Genomic DNA, 22,500 nt, shown 5'->3' on the forward strand with positions numbered 1-22,500 from the left:
GAGCTGGCTCTCGTTGGCTAAGGCTTTAGCGATCATGGTTTTGCAGCATCCCGGAGGCCCGTACAGGAGAACGCCTCTAGGTGGCGTAATCCCCAACCGGCTGAAGGCCTCGGGGTGCCGTAAGGGCCAATCCACCGCCTGCTTCAGCGCCAGCTTCACCTCCTCCATGCCCCCGATGTCACTCCAGCGGACCTACACACACACACACATTTACATTTATCCAAAGCGACTTACACTGCATTTCAAGGTTCACATTTACATTCTTATCAGTTCTTGCTTTCCCTGGGAATCGAGCCCATGACCTTGGTGTTGCAAGCCCCAACACTCTACTGTTTGAGCTACAGGAAAGGGTTCTGGGTGTCGGCCATTTAAAATTTTGTCATAAAATGATGCATATTATGAACGCATTTGCTTCAGGACCATGCCCTGAAGGAACTCAAAAAGTTTCGGAAAATTATAATGACATTTCAAACAATGTTTATAGTTTCGTGTCATTGTAGATTCCTTGAATCATGCCGAGAACAATGATACCAATGATGCCATATCCGGTTGAGCTTGCTGTGTTGAATTATTAATTCCCATGTTGAATTATTTTAAAAAACAATTTTTTCAAAATCAAATTTTTTGGTTTGATTTTCACCAAAATTGGCTCAGATCATCTTCAAACCATACCGGCATATAGGTTATCAAAAGCTTTTCGATGGACTAAACGGTTATTGAAAATTGCATCAACGACTGTGTTGGAATAATGCCCAGCTGATTTTAAAGCTGTAATTCTGCAATGCTTTGGCATATTTACACCAAACTTTGACCACACCAAAATAATTTGTGTGTTTTTGAGCCTTATATCTAAATCTTCAGCTTTGATTGGTCCATCAATCCATCATTCAGAATGCTGATAATCACTGCATGTGCAGGGTATCTGCACAATTTTTAAAGTCAAATTTAAGGCTTTTTAAGACCTTTTTAAGACCTGAAGAAATCAAAATTAATACCGTACATTAGGGGTGCGCAATATTGACAAAAATATGTCTATATATTTTCAAAGTTTTGTTGATAATAATTAGATGATATTTTTCTGATTGTGTTTTTGTACTGGTATCCCGGCTGGTTTAGGCCTGTTGTTGAAAGCAGACTCACGAAGATATTCATAATTTTTATATTCTATAGTGGTCAGTTCACAGCATTGACAGAAATTAACATTTTTATTAAGGGGCAATATTTGCCACCTTCAGGGTTCGAATTACAAAGTGGCTTTCGGGGGAGCCCTATTTTCCGATCCTCCCTGACTGATTTTAACGCTTTTGGTGCATGTTCGGGCATTTAAAACAATAGTTTTACAGTAAACAGTACAGAACGTACTTGGTTACTTACGTAACCTCGGTTCCCTTACCTCGGAGATAAGGGAACGAGTACTGCGTTGCCTTGCCGTGCTATTTCTCTCACGTCAGGTGTTTTCGCTTCAGTCGATTAGATCTGTCATATGGCGAGTTTTCTCTGTATTTATACTCTTCTATTTGGCGCGCAGAGTCTGGCAGGTCGCCAAGCGCTCCTATTGGATCGCGTGCTTCTGCTTTCTCGCCATTGGTTTGTGCAGTTGCCTCAGCACAGCCCATCTGATGCTCTCGCCTGTGCTGCTGCAATACGTTTTAAAATAAAGGCTTCAATATTCTCGAGAAAAGAAGTTTTCCCTTGTACAGAATGTACAAAAAATGTACAGAAAATCAAAATCTATATGCGACACAAAAAAATGGACAGTGTTTTAGAGCTCCCCCTAAATGTCTCAAAGTAGGCTTTCAGGGGAGCCCAGGTCCTTTTCAGGGGAGCCGAGCTCCCCTTAGCTCCCCCGTAATTCGAACCCTGGCCACCTTAAATTGATTTCCAGGGGCATTTTCACCTATATATGGACATTGTTTCTAAACGTATTTAGAGGTATATCACCTTTTATGTCAAATTCTAACATTCAAATTAAATTAATTATTTAATTTGACATTGGTACTGTGTTATTCTAATTTAAATTAAAATCCATCCTTGCAGTGCAGAGGTGACACAGAAGCGGCATCTAAACTGGCATTACTATATTTACACTTCATTTACAATTGCATAAATAAAGCTATTCAATATTTAAATATGAAATGATTTATAATTTTAACATTTTAATTAAAGGATACTTTAAATATGAAACTGAAACCACCAGTAGGTGGCGGCAAGTCACTGTCTTAATAAGCGAGTTGTTGGAGTCAACTGATTTGTTCAAAAGGCTGATTCATTCAGAAATTGATTGTTCATTGAATCGTTGAAAGGATTCGTTCAAAACGCGGATTTCAGAAAAAAAAAAAAATATATATATATATATATATATATATTCGCTGTCTGTTGGACTACGGCTTCATTATGAAATTCTCGTCTGCGATATAAAGTGAAAATTGACAATATTGTGTCCAAAAAGTAACTCACAATGTTAACTTTATTTTTAATTTAACTGTTGTATAAAATAAATAGCACATTTGCAGTTGTGCAAAGGAAAACGGCACTCTTGCTCATGTGATATTCTAATATAACAACATAATATGATATAAATATAAGACAAAAACTCATTTAGGGACATCTATAACTACACTGACACATCACGCAGTGAAAGCAAGCATGAGAGAAACGCGATGTCATCTCGCACTCGCAGTGCCTCGTACATAGTTAAAACAATGATTACAATATCATCATAGTTCACAGACAACATCGCACACTCCTAAGCACATAAAGAATTAACTTAAATCGAACTGACATTTACTCGTTTTCTTCTCTCCTCTCGCGTGCAGGAGACAGACGCAGGCTAATACTGCCTTAAGTGACGCGAATTGTCACGTGAACAAGCAAATCCACCAAGATAGATTTAAAAAAATAATACGTAGGCCTAAGCTAATTAGATTTCAATTTCGAAAGCATTTAGATAAGTCAAAGTGTCATCTAAAATTTAAGACCTTTCATAAGTAAAAATAAGACATTTTTTAAAAAAACATGATTTTTAAGACTTTTTATGGCCTTAAATTTGAAAAATCAAATTTACGACCTTTTAAGACTTTTTAAGGATCCGCGGAGACCCTGCATGTGAAGGCTTCATTAGTTTCTTCATCATTCTTTAGATGAACACTACCTTCGGCACGTCGATGGCCACCTCTCTCATCGCACTGGGTTTGACCTCCGTCATGGCCAGCCTGAGGTCAGAGGTCGTGACCTTTACCCTGTTCATCACCTGGACGTCAGAGAGAGCAGGTGTGGATCCTAAAACCCTCCTCAGTGCGTGAAGACCTGCAGAAACACAGAACATGAACAGACCGTCACAGACCAGGTTCAAGATCGGGGTCGATCAGATTTTTTACAAACTTTGATTACAAACTTTTGACTGGTCGTGTATTTCTATGGTGGATGATGACAGAATCATTTGTGGTTGAACTGTCCCTTTAACACACACACACACACACACACACACACACACACACACACACACACACACACACACACAGTGAAGCATAATAAGGTCCAGATGAAGCTGAATCCAGCGGGTTTAATCTCTGTTTGAGTTGATTCTTTCGAGAGCAAACATCCTGCAGGCTTTCCTCGGCTCCAACACAGAGTAAACATCCGACGTGAATCAAACCTGAACTCCTGCTCTCTCATGACATCAGACGGGGCCGAACGAGGATCACAAACACAACGATATAGAGAGAGAGAGAGAGAGAAGAGAGAGAGAGAGGAGCGACGAGCATTAGAGCCGAAGAGAAGAGACTCATATGTTTCCAATAAACACGTTTAAAAATAGATTACCTGCAAATCCACCTTAAACAATCATGAAGTCACGCAGCACACGACCAGAAATCACCGTGATTCAACCAGACTAAAGTTTAACGTACATTCTAATCGACTTCATATGATAATTTATTCAACAACTCAATATCAATATTTTGAGAGAAAAGCTCATGGATGGATGGATGGATGGATGGACTGATAGATAGACTGATAGATAGATGGATGGATGAGGGAGGGAGAGGGAGAGGGAGAGGGAGAGGGAGAGGGAGAGGGAGAGGGAGAGGGAGAGGAGAGAGAGAGAGAGAGAGAGAGAGAGAGAGAGAGAGAGAGAGAGAGAGAGAGAGAGAGAGAGAGAGAGAGAGAGAGAGAGAGAGAGAGAGTTTCCGGCGTTTATAAACAGAACACCCTTATAAACCAGCATGACTGAAAACTGCTCTCGCTGTGAAAGAATAGAGCGAGAGAAAGGCTTTATAAGGAAGAAGTCGTCATTCAGACACAGGGCTGTTTATTCTCCGCTCTGGACATTCAGTGTGATTTATTTGAGCAAACGTAAAAATCCACAGCTGCTTCTCTTCTGCCTTTTCTTCATGAAAGATAAAGTGAGACGAACACATTTCACATTTTTATCTCAATATAAACAGTAGAAATACAGTAAAATCAGCTTTACTGCCTGACTGAGCGTCTGTGTTCATATTAATCAAATCATATTGAGTCAAACCGGCCAAACCGTTCACAAGTTATGAGCAAAAATAGCCATTTTTCATACCTCCTGACCACTAGGTGGCGCCGCGCAGAAATTGTGCAGGTGAGTTATTCGAGAACAGTTTGACGAATCAACTTGAGTTCCATGATTTTTTTGTCGGCATGATATGAAGATGATCTGGTTCGATTTTCATGAAAATCTGTAGAAGTCAGAAAAAGTCGTTTTTTCGGAAAATTCTAAATGGCGGAAAACAATTTATGATGTAAAATTACGTTACGTGGTGCGTTACATGCCTCATACAGTGCAAGTAATCAGAGGAGAAATTTTGTTTCTAATAGAATCTGAGTAGAATCCAGTAGATCTGAGAACGTATTAAGAGTTTTTTACTAACCGAACATTCTTATGAGCGTTTATATTAAGAACTTTCTTATCTTAATTGTTAGTGGGACAAAAATTAAGAAGAAATTAATGTTCGTAAAGTGACTTGAATCCCCAAGGTTGAGATGTTTAATGGAAAAAAAAAGGGTTATTTCAAAATATTAACCATTGCAAAAGAACATGTATTTTGAACATACAATACAATTGTTTTTATTTATTTTTTGTCAAGTAAGTTTTATTGGGAGACAATTTTTTTTTTTTAAAGAAAAGAAAAAAAGAAGATGAATTTACAATCTTACCAATCTCTTGGTAAAATCTCTTTACCAATAATAAAAAAATAATAATAAAAAAAAAAAAAAATTATAAACAAACCATCCCATACCCGACTTGTTTACATTGACTTATGATGAAGAGATGTTCAAACAATACAGATTTACTAGCAATACAACGATTCAATTCTCCTGATAATGTCATTAAACTTATATCTCATAAACTTCACATTCAAAAGATGATCATGAGGCGATTGCTTTTTAATCGGGTAACAGATATATCGTTAATATATAAAGTTTTGAATTCGCTGTAATAGACAAGATAGAGTCAATATAAGGACAGTAGAATCAGACGACACCATTTTATTCTCAAATTAAGAATTAAGACGTTCTTAGCGAAATATTAGAGAATTTTTCAACAATTAATGATGTTCTAATTGGGAAATATCTGAGAACTTAAGATTTTTTCAAGAATTTATTTTAAGAACTTTATCTTTTTAAAAACTTTGGATAATAATGTAAACGTATTTAAAATAATCATAAATAAATGAAAACTTAAAATTAATCATAGATAACCTTCAGCTTGTTTTAAATCCCCAAAGGCAAGATGTTTAACTCATTTATTGGGTTGTTTCAAACATCAAGCATTACAACAGAACATTAGCTGCATATAATAGAGTTTGTCAAGAATTGCACTTGGAAATATTCTATATTCTATTTTATTAAATATTTATCTTAGGAACTTAAATTAGAATAAGATTTTTGGACAATCTGCACAATTTCAGTGCGTTATCTCGAATAAACACGCACAACTGCACAATATGTGCCATCACATGACTTCTGGCCAGAGTTTTCAAGCAGCATTCTTATGAATTAATCTTCAGAAGATTGTAAATGTTTCTCTTCAGCGCTCGAGACTCGAGTCTCTTCAGGAGGTCATTCAGAGGAAACTGCGCATTATTGATCACACACACACACACACACACTCACTCTCTCTCTCACTCACACACACACACTCTCTCTCTCTCTCTCTCTCTTACACTAGGGGTGTAACAATACCCTCATGTCACGATTCGATACACATCACGATACTGAACTCACGAGACGATATTATTGCGATACTCCAAGACATATGATAAAAGGTTAACAAAAAAATTACTATTTATTAAACTGATACATTTGATGTTACATTGTGTGTGTAAATGAATAAACTTGGACTTGGTGCTGAAACCCAAAGCACAGGACAATAGAGACGCCAGAATAACAATATTCATGATTCTGGAGCTGAAAACAGAATTATTTTACACAAATATGCTTGATCTCTGTCACTGACTAGATATATTTAACATAATGTAGGCCACTTTTTACACAGATATTCCCCTATTGCATTATTATACATTATATTCAACATTATATACACTCACCTAAAGGATTATTAGGAACACCATACTAATACTGTGTTTGACCCCCTTTCGCCTTCAGAACTGCCTTAATTCTACGTGGCATTGATTCAACAAGGTGCTGAAAGCATTCTTTAGAAATGTTGGCCCATATTGATAGGATAGCATCTTGCAGTTGATGGAGATTTGTGGGATGCACATCCAGGGCACGAAGCTCCCGTTCCACCACATCCCAAAGATGCTCTATTGGGTTGAGATCTGGTGACTGTGGGGGCCATTTTAGTACAGTGAACTCATTGTCATGTTCAAGAAACCAATTTGAAATGATTTGAGCTTTGTGACATGGTGCATTATCCTGCTGGAAGTAGCCATCAGAGGATGGGTACATGGTGGTCATAAAGGGATGGACATGGTCAGAAACATTGCTCAGGTAGGCCGTGGCATTTAAACGATGCCCAATTGGCACTAAGGGGCCTAAAGTGTGCCAAGAAAACATCCCCCACACCATTACACCACCACCACCAGCCTGCACAGTGGTAACAAGGCATGATGGATCCATGTTCTCATTCTGTTTACGCCAAATTCTGACTCTACCATCTGAATGTCTCAACAGAAATCGAGACTCATCAGACCAGGCAACATTTTTCCAGTCTTCAACTGTCCAATTTTGGTGAGCTCGTGCAAATTGTAGCCTCTTTTTCCTATTTGTAGTGGAGATGAGTGGTACCCGGTGGGGTCTTCTGCTGTTGTAGCCCATCCGCCTCAAGGTTGTGCGTGTTGTGGCTTCACAAATGCTTTGCTGCATACCTCGGTTGTAACGAGTGGTTATTTCAGTCAAAGTTGCTCTTCTATCAGCTTGAATCAGTCGGCCCATTCTCCTCTGACCTCTAGCATCAACAAGGCATTTTCGCCCACAGGACTGCCGCATACTGGATGTTTTTCCCTTTTCACACCATTCTTTGTAAACCCTAGAAATGGTTGTGCGTGAAAATCCCAGTAACTGAGCAGATTGTGAAATACTCAGACCGGCCCGTCTGGCACCAACAACCATGCCACGCTCAAAATTGCTTAAATCACCTTTCTTTCCCATTCTGACATTCAGTTTGGAGTTCAGGAGATTGTCTTGACCAGGACCACACCCCTAAATGCATTGAAGCAACTGCCATGTGATTGGTTGATTAGATAATTGCATTAATGAGAAATTGAACAGGTGTTCCTAATAATCCTTTAGGTGAGTGTATAGTAGTTTAATGTAGTACTGACACTAAAACTCTGAAAACGTACATTTTTTCTCACATAGTAATTTTTATTTTGGGTGAACTATACACGATACATGTTGTTGCATTTTTGTATTGCAATATTTTGTGACACGATATATTGTTACACCCCTATCTTACACACACACTCACTCTCTCTCTCTCTCACTCACACACACACACACATTCACTCACTCTCTCTCTCACACACTCTCTCTCTCTCTCTCACACACACACACTCACTCTCACACACACACACACACTTTCGCACTCTCTCTCTCTCTCTCTCTCACACACACACACACAGTCACACACACTCTCACACTGATTTGCGTTCAGCCTTTACCAAGGAAGCCGATTTGTGTTCAGCCATTACCGGGGAATCCACTGTGTACAGCCATTAACCGCAAAACCGATTTGTGATCGGCCGTTACAGAGGAAACCGATTTGTGATCAGCCGTTACCAGGGAAACCACTTTGTGTTCAGCCGTTACCAGGGAAACCGCTTTGTGTTCAGCCGTTACCAGGGAAACCGCTTTGTGTTCAGCCGTTAACCGCAAAACCAGGGAAACTTTTCTACAATATTCACACATGACAGTAAAATAGGGCATTCTAAGTCAGTCTACTGCAGTATTTCCTCTCTCAGTCAGTAGAAAATGTGGTAAACACCCAATCATGCTTAAAAAAAATATATACCGTCATATACCGTGAAACGGTATAATTTAGAAAAATAGCGTGATAGAAGTGTTTGGTCATAACTCACCAGCTTCCTTGCAGACGGCGGCGAGGTCGGCTCCGGTGTACCCGTGCGCGGCGTGGGCTAGTTCGCGCAGCTCGTCGTCGGTGGCGTCCCTCGGCATCGGGAGCAGCAGCTTCTCCAGGATCTCCATCCGCCCGCCGGCGTCGGGAACGCCGATCTCCAGCTCACAGTCGAAGCGCCCGGGCCGCCGCAGCGCCGCATCCACAGCGTGAGGACGGTTAGTGGCTCCCAGAACCAGCAGCTGTGAGCCCGCCTGTGAACATCACACACACACACCGCTGAGACCTGCCTGTGACACACACACACACACACACACACTGCTGAGACCTGCCTGTGAACATCACACACACACACACACACTGCTGAGACCTGCCTGTGAACATCACACACACACACACACACACACACACACACACACACTGCTGAGGCCCGCCTGTGAACATCACACACACACACACTGCTGAGACCTGCCTGTGACACACACACACACACACACACACACTGCTGAGACCTGCCTGTGAACATCACACACACACACACACACACACACACTGCTGAGACCTGCCTGTGAACATCACACACACACACACACACACTGCTGAGGCCCGCCTGTGAACATCACACACACACACACACTGCTGAGACCTGCCTGTGACACACACACACACACACACACACACACACACACACAGCTGAGACCCGCCTGTGACACACACACACACACACACACAGCTGAGACCCGCCTGTGACACACACACACACACACACACACACTGCTGAGACCTGCCTGTGAACATCACACACACACACACACACACTGCTGAGACCTGCCTGTGAACATCACACACACACACACTGCTGAGACCTGCCTGTGAACATCACACACACACACACACTGCTGAGACCTGCCTGTGAACATCACACACACAAACACACACACACACACACACACTGCTGAGACCTGCCTGTGAACATCACACACACACACACACTGCTGAGACCTGCCTGTGAACATCACACACACAAACACACACACACACACACACTGCTGAGGCCCGCCTGTGAACATCACACACACACACACACACTGCTGAGACCTGCCTGTGACACACACACACACACACACACACACAGCTGAGACCCGCCTGTGACACACACACACACACACACACACACAGCTGAGACCCGCCTGTGACACACACACACACACACACACACACACACACACACACACACACACACACACACACACACACACACACACACACTGCTGAGACCTGCCTGTGAACATCACACACACACACACACACACACACACTGCTGAGACCTGCCTGTGAACATCACACACACACACACACACACACTGCTGAGACCTGCCTGTGAACATCACACACACACACACACACTGCTGAGACCTGCCTGTGAACATCACACACACACACACACTGCTGAGACCTGCCTGTGAACATCACACACACAAACACACACACACACACACTGCTGAGACCTGCCTGTGAACATCACACACACACACACACACTGCTGAGACCTGCCTGTGAACATCACACACACAAACACACACACACACACACTGCTGAGGCCCGCCTGTGAACATCACACACACACACACTGCTGAGACCTGCCTGTGACACACACACACACACACACACACAGCTGAGACCCGCCTGTGACACACACACACACACACACACAGCTGAGACCTGCCTGTGACACACACACACACACACACACACACACTGCTGAGACCTGCCTGTGAACATCACACACACACACACACACTGCTGAGACCTGCCTGTGAACATCACACACACACACACACACACTGCTGAGACCTGCCTGTGAACATCACACACACACACACTGCTGAGACCTGCCTGTGATCACACACACACACACACACACACACACACACACACACACACACACACACACCACTGCTGAGACCCACCTGTGAACATCACACACACACCACTGCTGAGACCCACCTGTGAACATCACACACACACACACACACACACACACACACACACACACACTCTTTTTGTGATTTTAACATGTAAACGATTTTGCTGTGCAGACGGCGTACTTTGCTGTGTCTTTTCGTCTCATACGCCGTAAACGCCGGCGCTTTGAGGATGAAACGCTTTTGGTTAGTGGTGAAATGTGACCCATGTGGCGTTCCATACAGCACGACTGTTACCAGAAACACACCATCCCTTATCAATCGCTGTTTACACTGAATGTAATAAAATCACAATCATTCTCACGTTTCAATGCTCCCCTAGTTATCTTTAGTAAAGAAAGAACGTTTAAAGCTACTTGTCCGTCGGCTAGTAAGATTCTCTTTCACTCGCCCCTCGAAAAATCCACTTGACAGAACGAACAAACCAAAGAAAACTATGTTTTATGTTTTTAAATATACGTTTTCTGAGAATATGGCGTTAAAATGGAAAAGAAAGACAAATTACTACAAACATTTTTTATGAAATTAAAAAAAAATTGAAAGTGAAAACTATAATAATAGAATTATTGTTCATTTTTTCTTTTTATTGAAGATAATACAAAATCAGAATCTTTAATATTCTGGAATTAAAATGAATGTTTCAACATGGACGGACGGATGGACAGAAAGACAGATAGATAGACAGACAGATAGATAGATAGACAGATAGAAAGACAGACAGACGGACAGACAGATGGACGGATAGATAATAGATGGACGGACGGACAGATAGACAGATAGACAGATAGATAGATAGATAGAGAGATAGACAGATAGATGGATGGATGGACGGATGGATAGACAGATAATAGATAGATAGATAGAGAGATAGAGAGATAGAGAGATAGACAGATAGACAGATAGACAGATAGACAGATAGACAGATAGATGGATGGATGGATGGATGGATAGACAGATAATAGATAGATAGATAGATAGATAGATAGATAGATAGATAGATAGATAGATAGAGAGATAGACAGATGGATGGATAGATGGATAGATAGACGGACAGACGGACGGACGGACGGACGGACGGACGGACGGACGGACGGATGGATGGATGGATAGATAGATAGATTTACTCACTGATCCGATGCCGTCCATCAGTGTGAGGAGAGTCGCAACGACCCGCTTCTCCACCTCGTTCTGGGATCCTTCTCTCTTAGGACACAGAGCATCTAACTCATCAATGAAGATGATGGAGGGCTGCCTGTGAACACACACACACACACACACACACAGTGACTTCAGTTCATTCATAACAGATGTCAGTTGCATTAGCTGTGTGTGTGTGTGTGTGTGTGTATGTGTGTGTTACCTCTGTGAAGCCTGTGTGAAGATCTCCCTCAGTCTGGCTTCAGTCTCTCCATAAAACCTGCAGAGAGAGAGAGATGGAGAGAGAGAGATGGAGAGAGAGAGATGGAGAGAGAGAGAGAGAGAGAGAGACATGATTATCTGAACACACACATTTACTCATGTATGAACACCAAAACAACTCAACCACAAGAGACTGTGGCATTAAAATGAACTGAATCGTGTTTTTAAATGAAACACACGTCCTGTTTTGTGACAATGATCAGTTTCTCTCACACACTTGCTCATGATCTCGGGCCCGTTGATCACGCTCATGTGAGCTCCCACCTCATTGGCTACTGCTCGTCCAATCAGAGTCTTCCCTGTGCCGGGCGGCCCGTAGAGAAGCACACCGCGAGGAGGCGGGATTCCTGTCACACAGAAACACACGCTCACGTCACGTCACATGACAGAAACACACACTCACGTCACATGACAGAAACACACGCACACGTCACATGACAGAAACACACGCTCACGTCACGTCACATGACAGAAACCCACGCTCATGTCACATGACAGAAACACACGCACACGCTCACGTCACGTCACATGACAGAAACACACACTCACGTCACATGACAGAAACACACGCTCACGTCACGTCACATGACAGAAACACATGCACACGCTAACGTCACGTCACATGACACAAACACACGCTCATGTCACATGACAGAAACACACGCACACGCTCACGTCACGTCACATGACAGAAACACACGCTCACGTCACATGACAGAAACACACGCACACGCTCACTTCACATGACAGAAACACACGCTCATGTCACATGACAGAAACACACGCACACGCTCACGTCACATGACAGAAACACACGCACACGCTCACGTCACATGACAGAAACACACGCTCACGTCACGTCACATGACACAAACACACGCTCACGTCACATGACAGAAACACACGCTCACGTCACGTCACATGACACAAACACACGCTCACGTCACATGACAGAAACACACGCTCACGTCACGTCACATGACAGAAACCCATGCTCATGTCACATGACAGAAACACACGCACACGCTCACGTCACGTCACATGACAGAAACACACGCTCACGTCACGTCACATGACACAAACACACGTCACGTCACATGACAGAAACACACGCTCACGTCACGTCACATGACACAAACACACGCTCACGTCACATGACAGAAACACACGCTCACGTCACGTCACATGACAGAAACCCATGCTCATGTCACATGACAGAAACACACGCACACGCTCACGTCACGTCACATGACAGAAACACACACTCACGCCACATGACAGAAACACACGCTCACGCTCACGTCACATGACAGAAACACACGCTCACGTCACGTCACATGACAGAAACACACGCTCACGTCACATGACAGAAACACACGCTCACGCTCACGTCACATGACAGAAACACACGCTCACGTCACATGACAGAAACACACGCTCACGCCACATGACAGAAACACACGCTCACGTCACATGACAGAAACACACGCTCACGCCACATGACCACATGACACAAACACACGCTCACGTCACATGACAGAAACACACGCACACGCTCACGTCACATGACAGAAACACACGCTCACGCTCACGTCACATGACAGAAACCCATGCTCACGTCACATGACAGAAACACACGCCCACGTCACGTCACATGACAGAAACACACACTCACGTCACATGACAGAAACACACGCTCACGTCACATGACAGAAACACACGCTCACGTCACATGACAGAAACACACGCTCACGTCACATGACATGACAGAAACACACGCTCACGCCACATGACAGAAACACGCGCTCACGTCACATGACATGACAGAAACACACGCTCACGCCACATGACAGAAACACACGCTCACGTCACATGACAGAAACACATGCTCACGTCACATGACAGAAACACACGCTCACGTCACATGACAGAAACACACGCTCACGCTCACGTCACATGACAGAAACACACGCTCACGCCACATGACATGACAGAAACACACGCTCACGCCACATGACAGAAACACACGCTCACGTCACATGACAGAAACACATGCTCACGTCACATGACAGAAACACACGCTCACGCCACATGACAGAAACACGCGCTCACGTCACATGACATGACAGAAACACACGCTCACGCCACATGACAGAAACACACGCTCACGTCACATGACAGAAACACATGCTCACGTCACATGACAGAAACACACGCTCACGTCACATGACAGAAACACGCGCTCACGTCACATGACATGACAGAAACACACGCTCACGTCACATGACAGAAACACATGCTCACGCCACATGACAGAAACACACGCTCACGTCACATGACAGAAACACACGCTCACGCCACATGACAGAAACACACGCTCACGCCACATGACAGAAACACACGCTCACGTCACATGACAGAAACACACGCTCACGTCACATGACAGAAACACACGCTCACGCCACATGACAGAAACACACGCTCACGACACATGACAGAAACACACGCTCACGTCACATGACAGAAACACACGCTCACGTCACATGACAGAAACACACGCTCACGTCACATGACAGAAACACACGCTCACGTCACATGACAGAAACACACGCTCACGTCACATGACAGAAACACACGCTCACGCCACATGACAGAAACACACGCTCACGTCACATGACAGAAACACACGCTCACGCCACATGACAGAAACACACGCTCACGTCACATGACAGAAACACACGCTCACGTCACATGACAGAAACACACGCTCACGTCACATGACAGAAACACACGCTCACGTCACATGACAGAAACACACGCTCACGTCACATGACAGAAACACACGCTCACGCCACATGACAGAAACACACGCTCACGACACATGACAGAAACACACGCTCACGTCACATGACAGAAACACACGCTCACGTCACATGACAGAAACACACGCTCACGCCACATGACAGAAACACACGCTCACGTCACATGACAGAAACACACGCTCACGCCACATGACAGAAACACACGCTCACGTCACATGACAGAAACACACGCTCACGCCACATGACAGAAACACACGCTCACGACACATGACAGAAACACACGCTCACGTCACATGACAGAAACACACGCTCACGTCACATGACAGAAACACACGCTCACGTCACATGACAGAAACACACGCTCACGTCACATGACAGAAACACACGCTCACGTCACATGACAGAAACACACGCTCACGTCACATGACAGAAACACACACGCTCACGTCACATGACAGAAACACACGCTCACGCCACATGACAGAAACACACGCTCACGCCACATGACAGAAACACACGCTCACGTCACATGACAGAAACACACGCTCACGTCACATGACAGAAACACACGCTCACGCCACATGACAGAAACACACGCTCACGACACATGACAGAAACACACGCTCACGTCACATGACAGAAACACACGCTCACGTCACATGACAGAAACACACGCTCACGTCACATGACAGAAACACACGCTCACGTCACATGACAGAAACACACGCTCACGTCACATGACAGAAACACACGCTCACGCCACATGACAGAAACACACGCTCACGTCACATGACAGAAACACACGCTCACGCCACATGACAGAAACACACGCTCACGCCACATGACAGAAACACACGCTCACGTCACATGACAGAAACACACGCTCACGTCACATGACAGAAACACACGCTCACGTCACATGACAGAAACACACGCTCACGTCACATGACAGAAACACACGCTCACGCCACATGACAGAAACACACGCTCACGACACATGACAGAAACACACGCTCACGTCACATGACAGAAACACACGCTCACGTCACATGACAGAAACACACGCTCACGCCACATGACAGAAACACACGCTCACGTCACATGACAGAAACACACGCTCACGCCACATGACAGAAACACACGCTCACGTCACATGACAGAAACACACGCTCACGCCACATGACAGAAACACACGCTCACGACACATGACAGAAACACACGCTCACGTCACATGACAGAAACACACGCTCACGTCACATGACAGAAACACACGCTCACGGCACATGACAGAAACACACGCTCACGTCACATGACAGAAACACACGCTCACGTCACATGACAGAAACACACGCTCACGCCACATGACAGAAACACACGCTCACGTCACATGACAGAAACACACGCTCACGCCACATGACAGAAACACACGCTCACGTCACATGACAGAAACACACGCTCACGTCACATGACAGAAACACACGCTCACGTCACATGACAGAAACACGCTCACGCCACATGACAGAAACACACGCTCACGTCACGTCACATGACAGAAACACACGCTCACGCTCACGTCACGTGACAGAAACACACGCTCACGTCACGTGACAGAAACACACGCTCACGTCACGTGACAGAAACACACGCTCACGTCACATGACAGAAACACACGCTCACGTCACATGACAGAAACACACGCTCACGTCACATGACAGAAACACACGCTCACGTCACATGACAGAAACACACGCTCACGCCACATGACCACATGACACAAACACACGCTCACGTCACATGACAGAAACACACGCTCACGTCACGTCACATGACAGAAACACACGCTCACGTCACGTCACATGACAGAAACCCATGCTCACGTCACATGACAGAAACACACGCTCACGTCACGTCACATGACAGAAACACACGCTCACGTCACGTCACATGACAGAAACACACGCTCACGTCACGTCACATGACAGAAACACGCTCACGCCACATGACAGAAACACACGCTCACGTCACATGACAGAAACACACGCTCACGTCACATGACAGAAACACACACTCACGTCACGTCACATGACAGAAACACACGCTCACGTCACATGACAGAAACACGCTCACGCCACATGACAGAAACACACGCTCACGTCACATGACAGAAACACACGCTCACGTCACATGACAGAAACACACACTCACGTCACGTCACATGACAGAAACACGCTCACGCCACATGACAGAAACACACGCTCACGTCACATGACAGAAACACACGCTCACGTCACATGACAGAAACACACGCTCACGTCACGTCACATGACAGAAACACACGCTCACGTCACGTCACATGACAGAAACACACGCTCACGTCACATGACAGAAACACACGCACACGCCACATGACAGAAACACACGCTCACGTCACATGACAGAAACACACGCTCACGTCACATGACACAAACACACGCTCACGTCACATGACAGAAACACACGCTCACGTCACGTCACATGACAGAAACACACGCTCACGTCACGTCACATGACAGAAACCCATGCTCACGTCACATGACAGAAACACACGCTCACGTCACGTCACATGACAGAAACACACGTTCACGTCACGTCACATGACAGAAACACACGCACACGTCACATGACAGAAACACACGCTCACGTCACATGACAGAAACACACGCTCACGTCACGTCACATGACAGAAACACACGCTCACGTCACGTCACATGACAGAAACACACGCTCACGTCACGTCACATGACAGAAACACGCTCACGCCACATGACAGAAACACACGCTCACGTCACATGACAGAAACACACGCTCACGTCACATGACAGAAACACACGCTCACGTCACATGACAGAAACACACGCTCACGCCACATGACAGAAACACACGCTCACGTCACATGACAGAAACACACGCTCACGTCACATGACAGAAACACACGCTCACGTCACATGACAGAAACACACGCTCACGTCACATGACAGAAACACACGCTCACGTCACATGACAGAAACACACGCTCACGTCACATGACAGAAACACGCTCACGCCACATGACAGAAACACATGCTCACGCTCACGTCACATGACAGAAACACGCTCACGTCACGTCACATGACAGAAACACACGCTCACGTCACATGACAGAAACACACGCTCACGTCACATGACAGAAACACACGCTCACGTCACATGACAGAAACACACGCTCACATCACATGACAGAAACACACGCTCACGTCACGTCACATGACAGAAACACACGCTCACGCTCACGTCACATGACAGAAACACACGCTCACGTCACGTCACATGACAGAAACACACGCTCACGTCACATGACAGAAACACACGCTCACGTCACATGACAGAAACACACGCTCACGTCACATGACAGAAACACACGCTCACGCCACATGACCACATGACACAAACACACGCTCACGTCACATGACAGAAACACACGCTCACGTCACGTCACATGACAGAAACACACGCTCACGTCACATGACAGAAACACACGCTCACGTCACATGACAGAAACACACGCTCACGTCACATGACAGAAACACACGCTCACGCCACATGACAGAAACACACGCTCACGTCACATGACAGAAACACACGCTCACGCCACATGACCACATGACACAAACACACGCTCACGTCACATGACAGAAACACACGCTCACGTCACGTCACATGACAGAAACCCATGCTCACGTCACATGACAGAAACACACGCTCACGTCACGTCACATGACAGAAACACACGCTCACGTCACGTCACATGACAGAAACACACGCACACGTCACATGACAGAAACACACGCTCACGTCACATGACAGAAACACACGCTCACGTCACGTCACATGACAGAAACACACGCTCACGTCACATGACAGAAACACACGCTCACGTCACATGACAGAAACACACGCTCACGTCACGTCACATGACAGAAACACGCTCACGCCACATGACAGAAACACACGCTCACGTCACATGACAGAAACACACGCTCACGTCACATGACAGAAACACACGCTCACGTCACATGACAGAAACACACACTCACGTCACATGACCTTCGACCTCACTCACCATAGTTTTTAAAGAGCTCGGGGTGTTTAAGCGGCAGCTCGATGGTTTCCCTGATGACCTTCAGCTGACCGCTGAGCCCGCCGATCATACTGTACGTGACCTTTGACCCCTCGTCGTCCTCGACCCGCTCGTTAGGGTCAGAGAGGCTCAGAACGGTGGAGCTGCAGACGGAGTAGAAGGTGTCCGTCGACGAGCGACACACACACACAGGACTGACGGGGAACGACGGGTCAGGCTCAGGGGTCAGAGGTGAAAGGTCATGTGATGTGTTCTGCTGGATGGAAAGCCGTTCTAGTTGTGAAGAGAGATCGAGAACGACTGAGGTCTGAGTCTCTCCGTCCACGCCTCGGATCCAGTCCACACCGACCACACACTGACGGCCGAAGTACGACACCGACACACTGCCGCCCGCGAGCAGCACTCGCCCGTCTGAAGCACAGAACAACACTCACAACAATCCCAGCATTCAAAGCGCTTCCAGGGAATCAGAGTGTGTGTTATTACCCAGCATCCGGAGGAGATCGCTCCTGAACTCTTCTGTGTTCAGCACTTTATCTTCAGGACTGCAACCATTTAAGACAAACAGAAACTATAAGACGCTTCATGAGCTTTAAAATCAAGATTGAGGAATAATGCTAATTACAAATCACAAATATGTTTATTAACATTTATAAATATTAATATTACAAAATATTAAAAAGTATAAATATGTTTTATAATAATATAAAATGTATGTAAGTATTATAAAAATTACACATTTATAAATATTTCTAAAATATTTTATTTATACAAATTTATGCTATATTTATTTGTTTAAAATCACAAATGTGTTTTTAAAAAATTAAACAAAATTATAAACATTTATAAAACATTTTTTATAAACATTTATATTATATTATTATATTTGTTTTTCAAAACACAAATGTTTACAAAAAATTATAAAAAAAAATTATAATTATTTTAATAATTATTTTATTTTTTATGAAATATAAAAAAAATAATTTTACAATTTAACATATATTTACAATATAACAATTATAAAAAGATTATAAACTTATAAAACATTTATATTATATTTGTTTCAAATCATTTATAAAAAATATAAAAAATATAATTTTTAAAAATAATTTCAATAATATTTTTTTTATAATTATTTTTTTTACAATATAACATTATATTTATAATTTATAATATAACAATTATAAAAAATAACAATTATTTATAAAACTTTTTTATATACATTTATATTATATTTGTTTTTATTTATATATTTTTATAATTTAGAAATAGATATTCAAAAGTATAGTCAAACCTGTTTTTATGTGAAACATTACACGTTAAACAAGAGACTACTGACTAACCTTTTCTGTGCAAAGTTAATATAAAATGTACTAATTCATACATCAGAAAAGCCTGTTTACGTGCATTACATCATCGTGTGACATGTCGAATGTCTTTACAACAGAGTCTAGAACCTTTTAGATAGAAAGCAAATAAGAGACCATCACTGTCAGATGTTTTGTTACAATATTTTTAATATTTTATAATATTAGAAATATAATGTAAAAAATATTTGCATTGTTTAATATTTTATAATATTAATATTTATAGTTTTTTTAAAAACACATTTGTGATTTGAAACAAATATAATAAATATAACAAATTTGTGTAAATAAAATATTCTATAAATATTTATAAATGTATCATTTTTACAATATTTATATTATACATTTAATTTAAGTAAATGCAAGATTTTAAGCTTAGCTCATTTTGTCTTGTGCCACTATGTAAAGTTTGTGTTTAAATGTCGAAATGGTGTTGCACTTGTACATTTTTTGTACATAAAATGTTATTTTGTGAAAGATCTTTATCTCAGACTGTCGGTGGAACATTCTGGAATTCATAACCTGATCATTTAAAATCTGCTGCCAGTTTTAATATTTTTAAAAACGCCACTAAGTCTCGGTTAGTTCAGCTTCAAACTTGTGCTCATGTTTAGTTTAGTTTTTCTGGATTTGTTTGGTGTTGCTGTAATCTACAGAAGCTCTTCTAGGCACAAGTGTTGCAGATTAGCTTTATCTACCAGCACTGCGACACACACACATCAGACGGCTGTGGTTACAGTTTTATCTGTCTGTCCCTATACAAATAAAACATTAAATAAAAACAAATACAATATTACAGTTAACTAATAGTAAAGTGGAGCGTGTGTTTCTGCGGTCGACCAGCAGACGGAGACATTCCCACACAACTACAGCATCCCTGAGGAAAACCCTGATGAGACTCATCTTCAGTTAAGAGTGTGTCTGTAGTGTTTCTGATCATGTGTCTAGAGGTCAGCCGGGGGTCAGCCGTACCTGAGTCTCATCCGCAGGTGTTCGGCCTGTAGAACGGCTCCACTGATTGGCTGCAGGGTCACATGATCTCCAGGCTTCACTCTCAGACTCGACTGAACACTGGACTGAAGACCCACACGCCTGCCTGGAAACTGAGACGCCGGCCACGCCACACACACCTGAACACACACACACAGCTTCAACACACACACACCTGCAGCACACACATAGCTATAACACACACACACACCTGCAGCACACACACAGCTATAACACACACACACACACACAGCTTCAACACACTGATTCCCTGTCACACACACACACACACACACACACACACACACACCTCCTGTTGTCCCGCGCTGCTAGAGATCAGGACAGGACGTCCGATACAGGCGTCCAGTGTCTTCATGGTGTTCACGCTCATCTGAGCCAGATATGATCTCCATCGCGGAGGAGCTTTATCTTCCGCTGCACACAGTCATCACATGCAGATACAGATTTGAAATACAATCTGTTTAAATATAAGACATCAGGTGTCTGTAGCTTCAAACCAATGCATCGTGTTTGTATTAACTGCTGGATTATTTATTTAATTATGCACATTTTCAGCTAATATTTAATTCGTTTTTTTATGGTGTATAAAGCAACTTGAGCAATGGCTGATAAATATAAAGTAAACATATTGTCATTAATAATAATAATAACTAATATTATGCATATTATGTAAGAACAGTAATTGTTATATTGTAATAGTAATTATTAATGTATGGTATTGTCATTATCTTACAAAAAATATATTTTTTTATTAGTCGTCGCATTATTATTGTTATGGTTGGTCACGTGATGTCAAAATGGCGTGAACCGTGAGTGGGCGACCCACTCCATGAAAAATACAGCGACTTTTAAAATAAATAAATAGTAGTAAAATCAGAAAAAAGACTTGAGTGCAGCTTAAAACACGCGAGTTTATCAAAAAAGACCTGTCCAAAAAAAAAAAAAAATACTATTATAGTTTCAAGCGCTGATTGGGGACGTTTATCATTTACTAATTTATCCTAACTAATGCGCGCCCCTGATATCGCACGCTCCCGTTACCTCTCTCTGTGAAGTCTGTGACCGTTAATCCTCCGTTCGGGACACATGAATCCGCTTCATCACTGATTAACCCAGATCGGTCTCCTTCTCCTTCACTCGGTCTCTTTTTCCCTTTGCCTTTCTTGCTTGA

General features: G+C 43.4%; 1 protein-coding gene across 1 annotated transcript in view; it reads right to left on the reverse strand.

The window, feature by feature from the left end:
• afg2a (AFG2 AAA ATPase homolog A) overlaps positions 1–22,500 on the reverse strand; it is a 65,906-nt gene that overhangs the window by 43,103 nt on the left and 303 nt on the right. The window contains exons 1-11 of the mRNA XM_084430071.1: positions 22,371–22,500; positions 21,619–21,743; positions 21,291–21,448; positions 19,438–19,496; positions 18,934–19,362; positions 12,191–12,320; positions 11,915–11,971; positions 11,683–11,806; positions 8,574–8,823; positions 3,152–3,306; positions 1–192 (exon numbers count right to left, since the gene is read on the reverse strand). The exon at positions 1–192 is cut by the window's left edge and continues 18 nt beyond it; the exon at positions 22,371–22,500 is cut by the window's right edge and continues 303 nt beyond it. Coding sequence (XP_084286197.1) covers positions 1–192; positions 3,152–3,306; positions 8,574–8,823; positions 11,683–11,806; positions 11,915–11,971; positions 12,191–12,320; positions 18,934–19,362; positions 19,438–19,496; positions 21,291–21,448; positions 21,619–21,743; positions 22,371–22,500 — 1,809 coding nt within the window. The remainder of the gene's footprint in view (positions 193–3,151; positions 3,307–8,573; positions 8,824–11,682; positions 11,807–11,914; positions 11,972–12,190; positions 12,321–18,933; positions 19,363–19,437; positions 19,497–21,290; positions 21,449–21,618; positions 21,744–22,370) is intronic.

The sequence above is a fragment of the Rutilus rutilus genome (genome assembly GCF_951802725.1).
Source record: "Rutilus rutilus genome assembly, chromosome: 14".
Taxonomy (NCBI): domain Eukaryota; kingdom Metazoa; phylum Chordata; class Actinopteri; order Cypriniformes; family Leuciscidae; genus Rutilus; species Rutilus rutilus.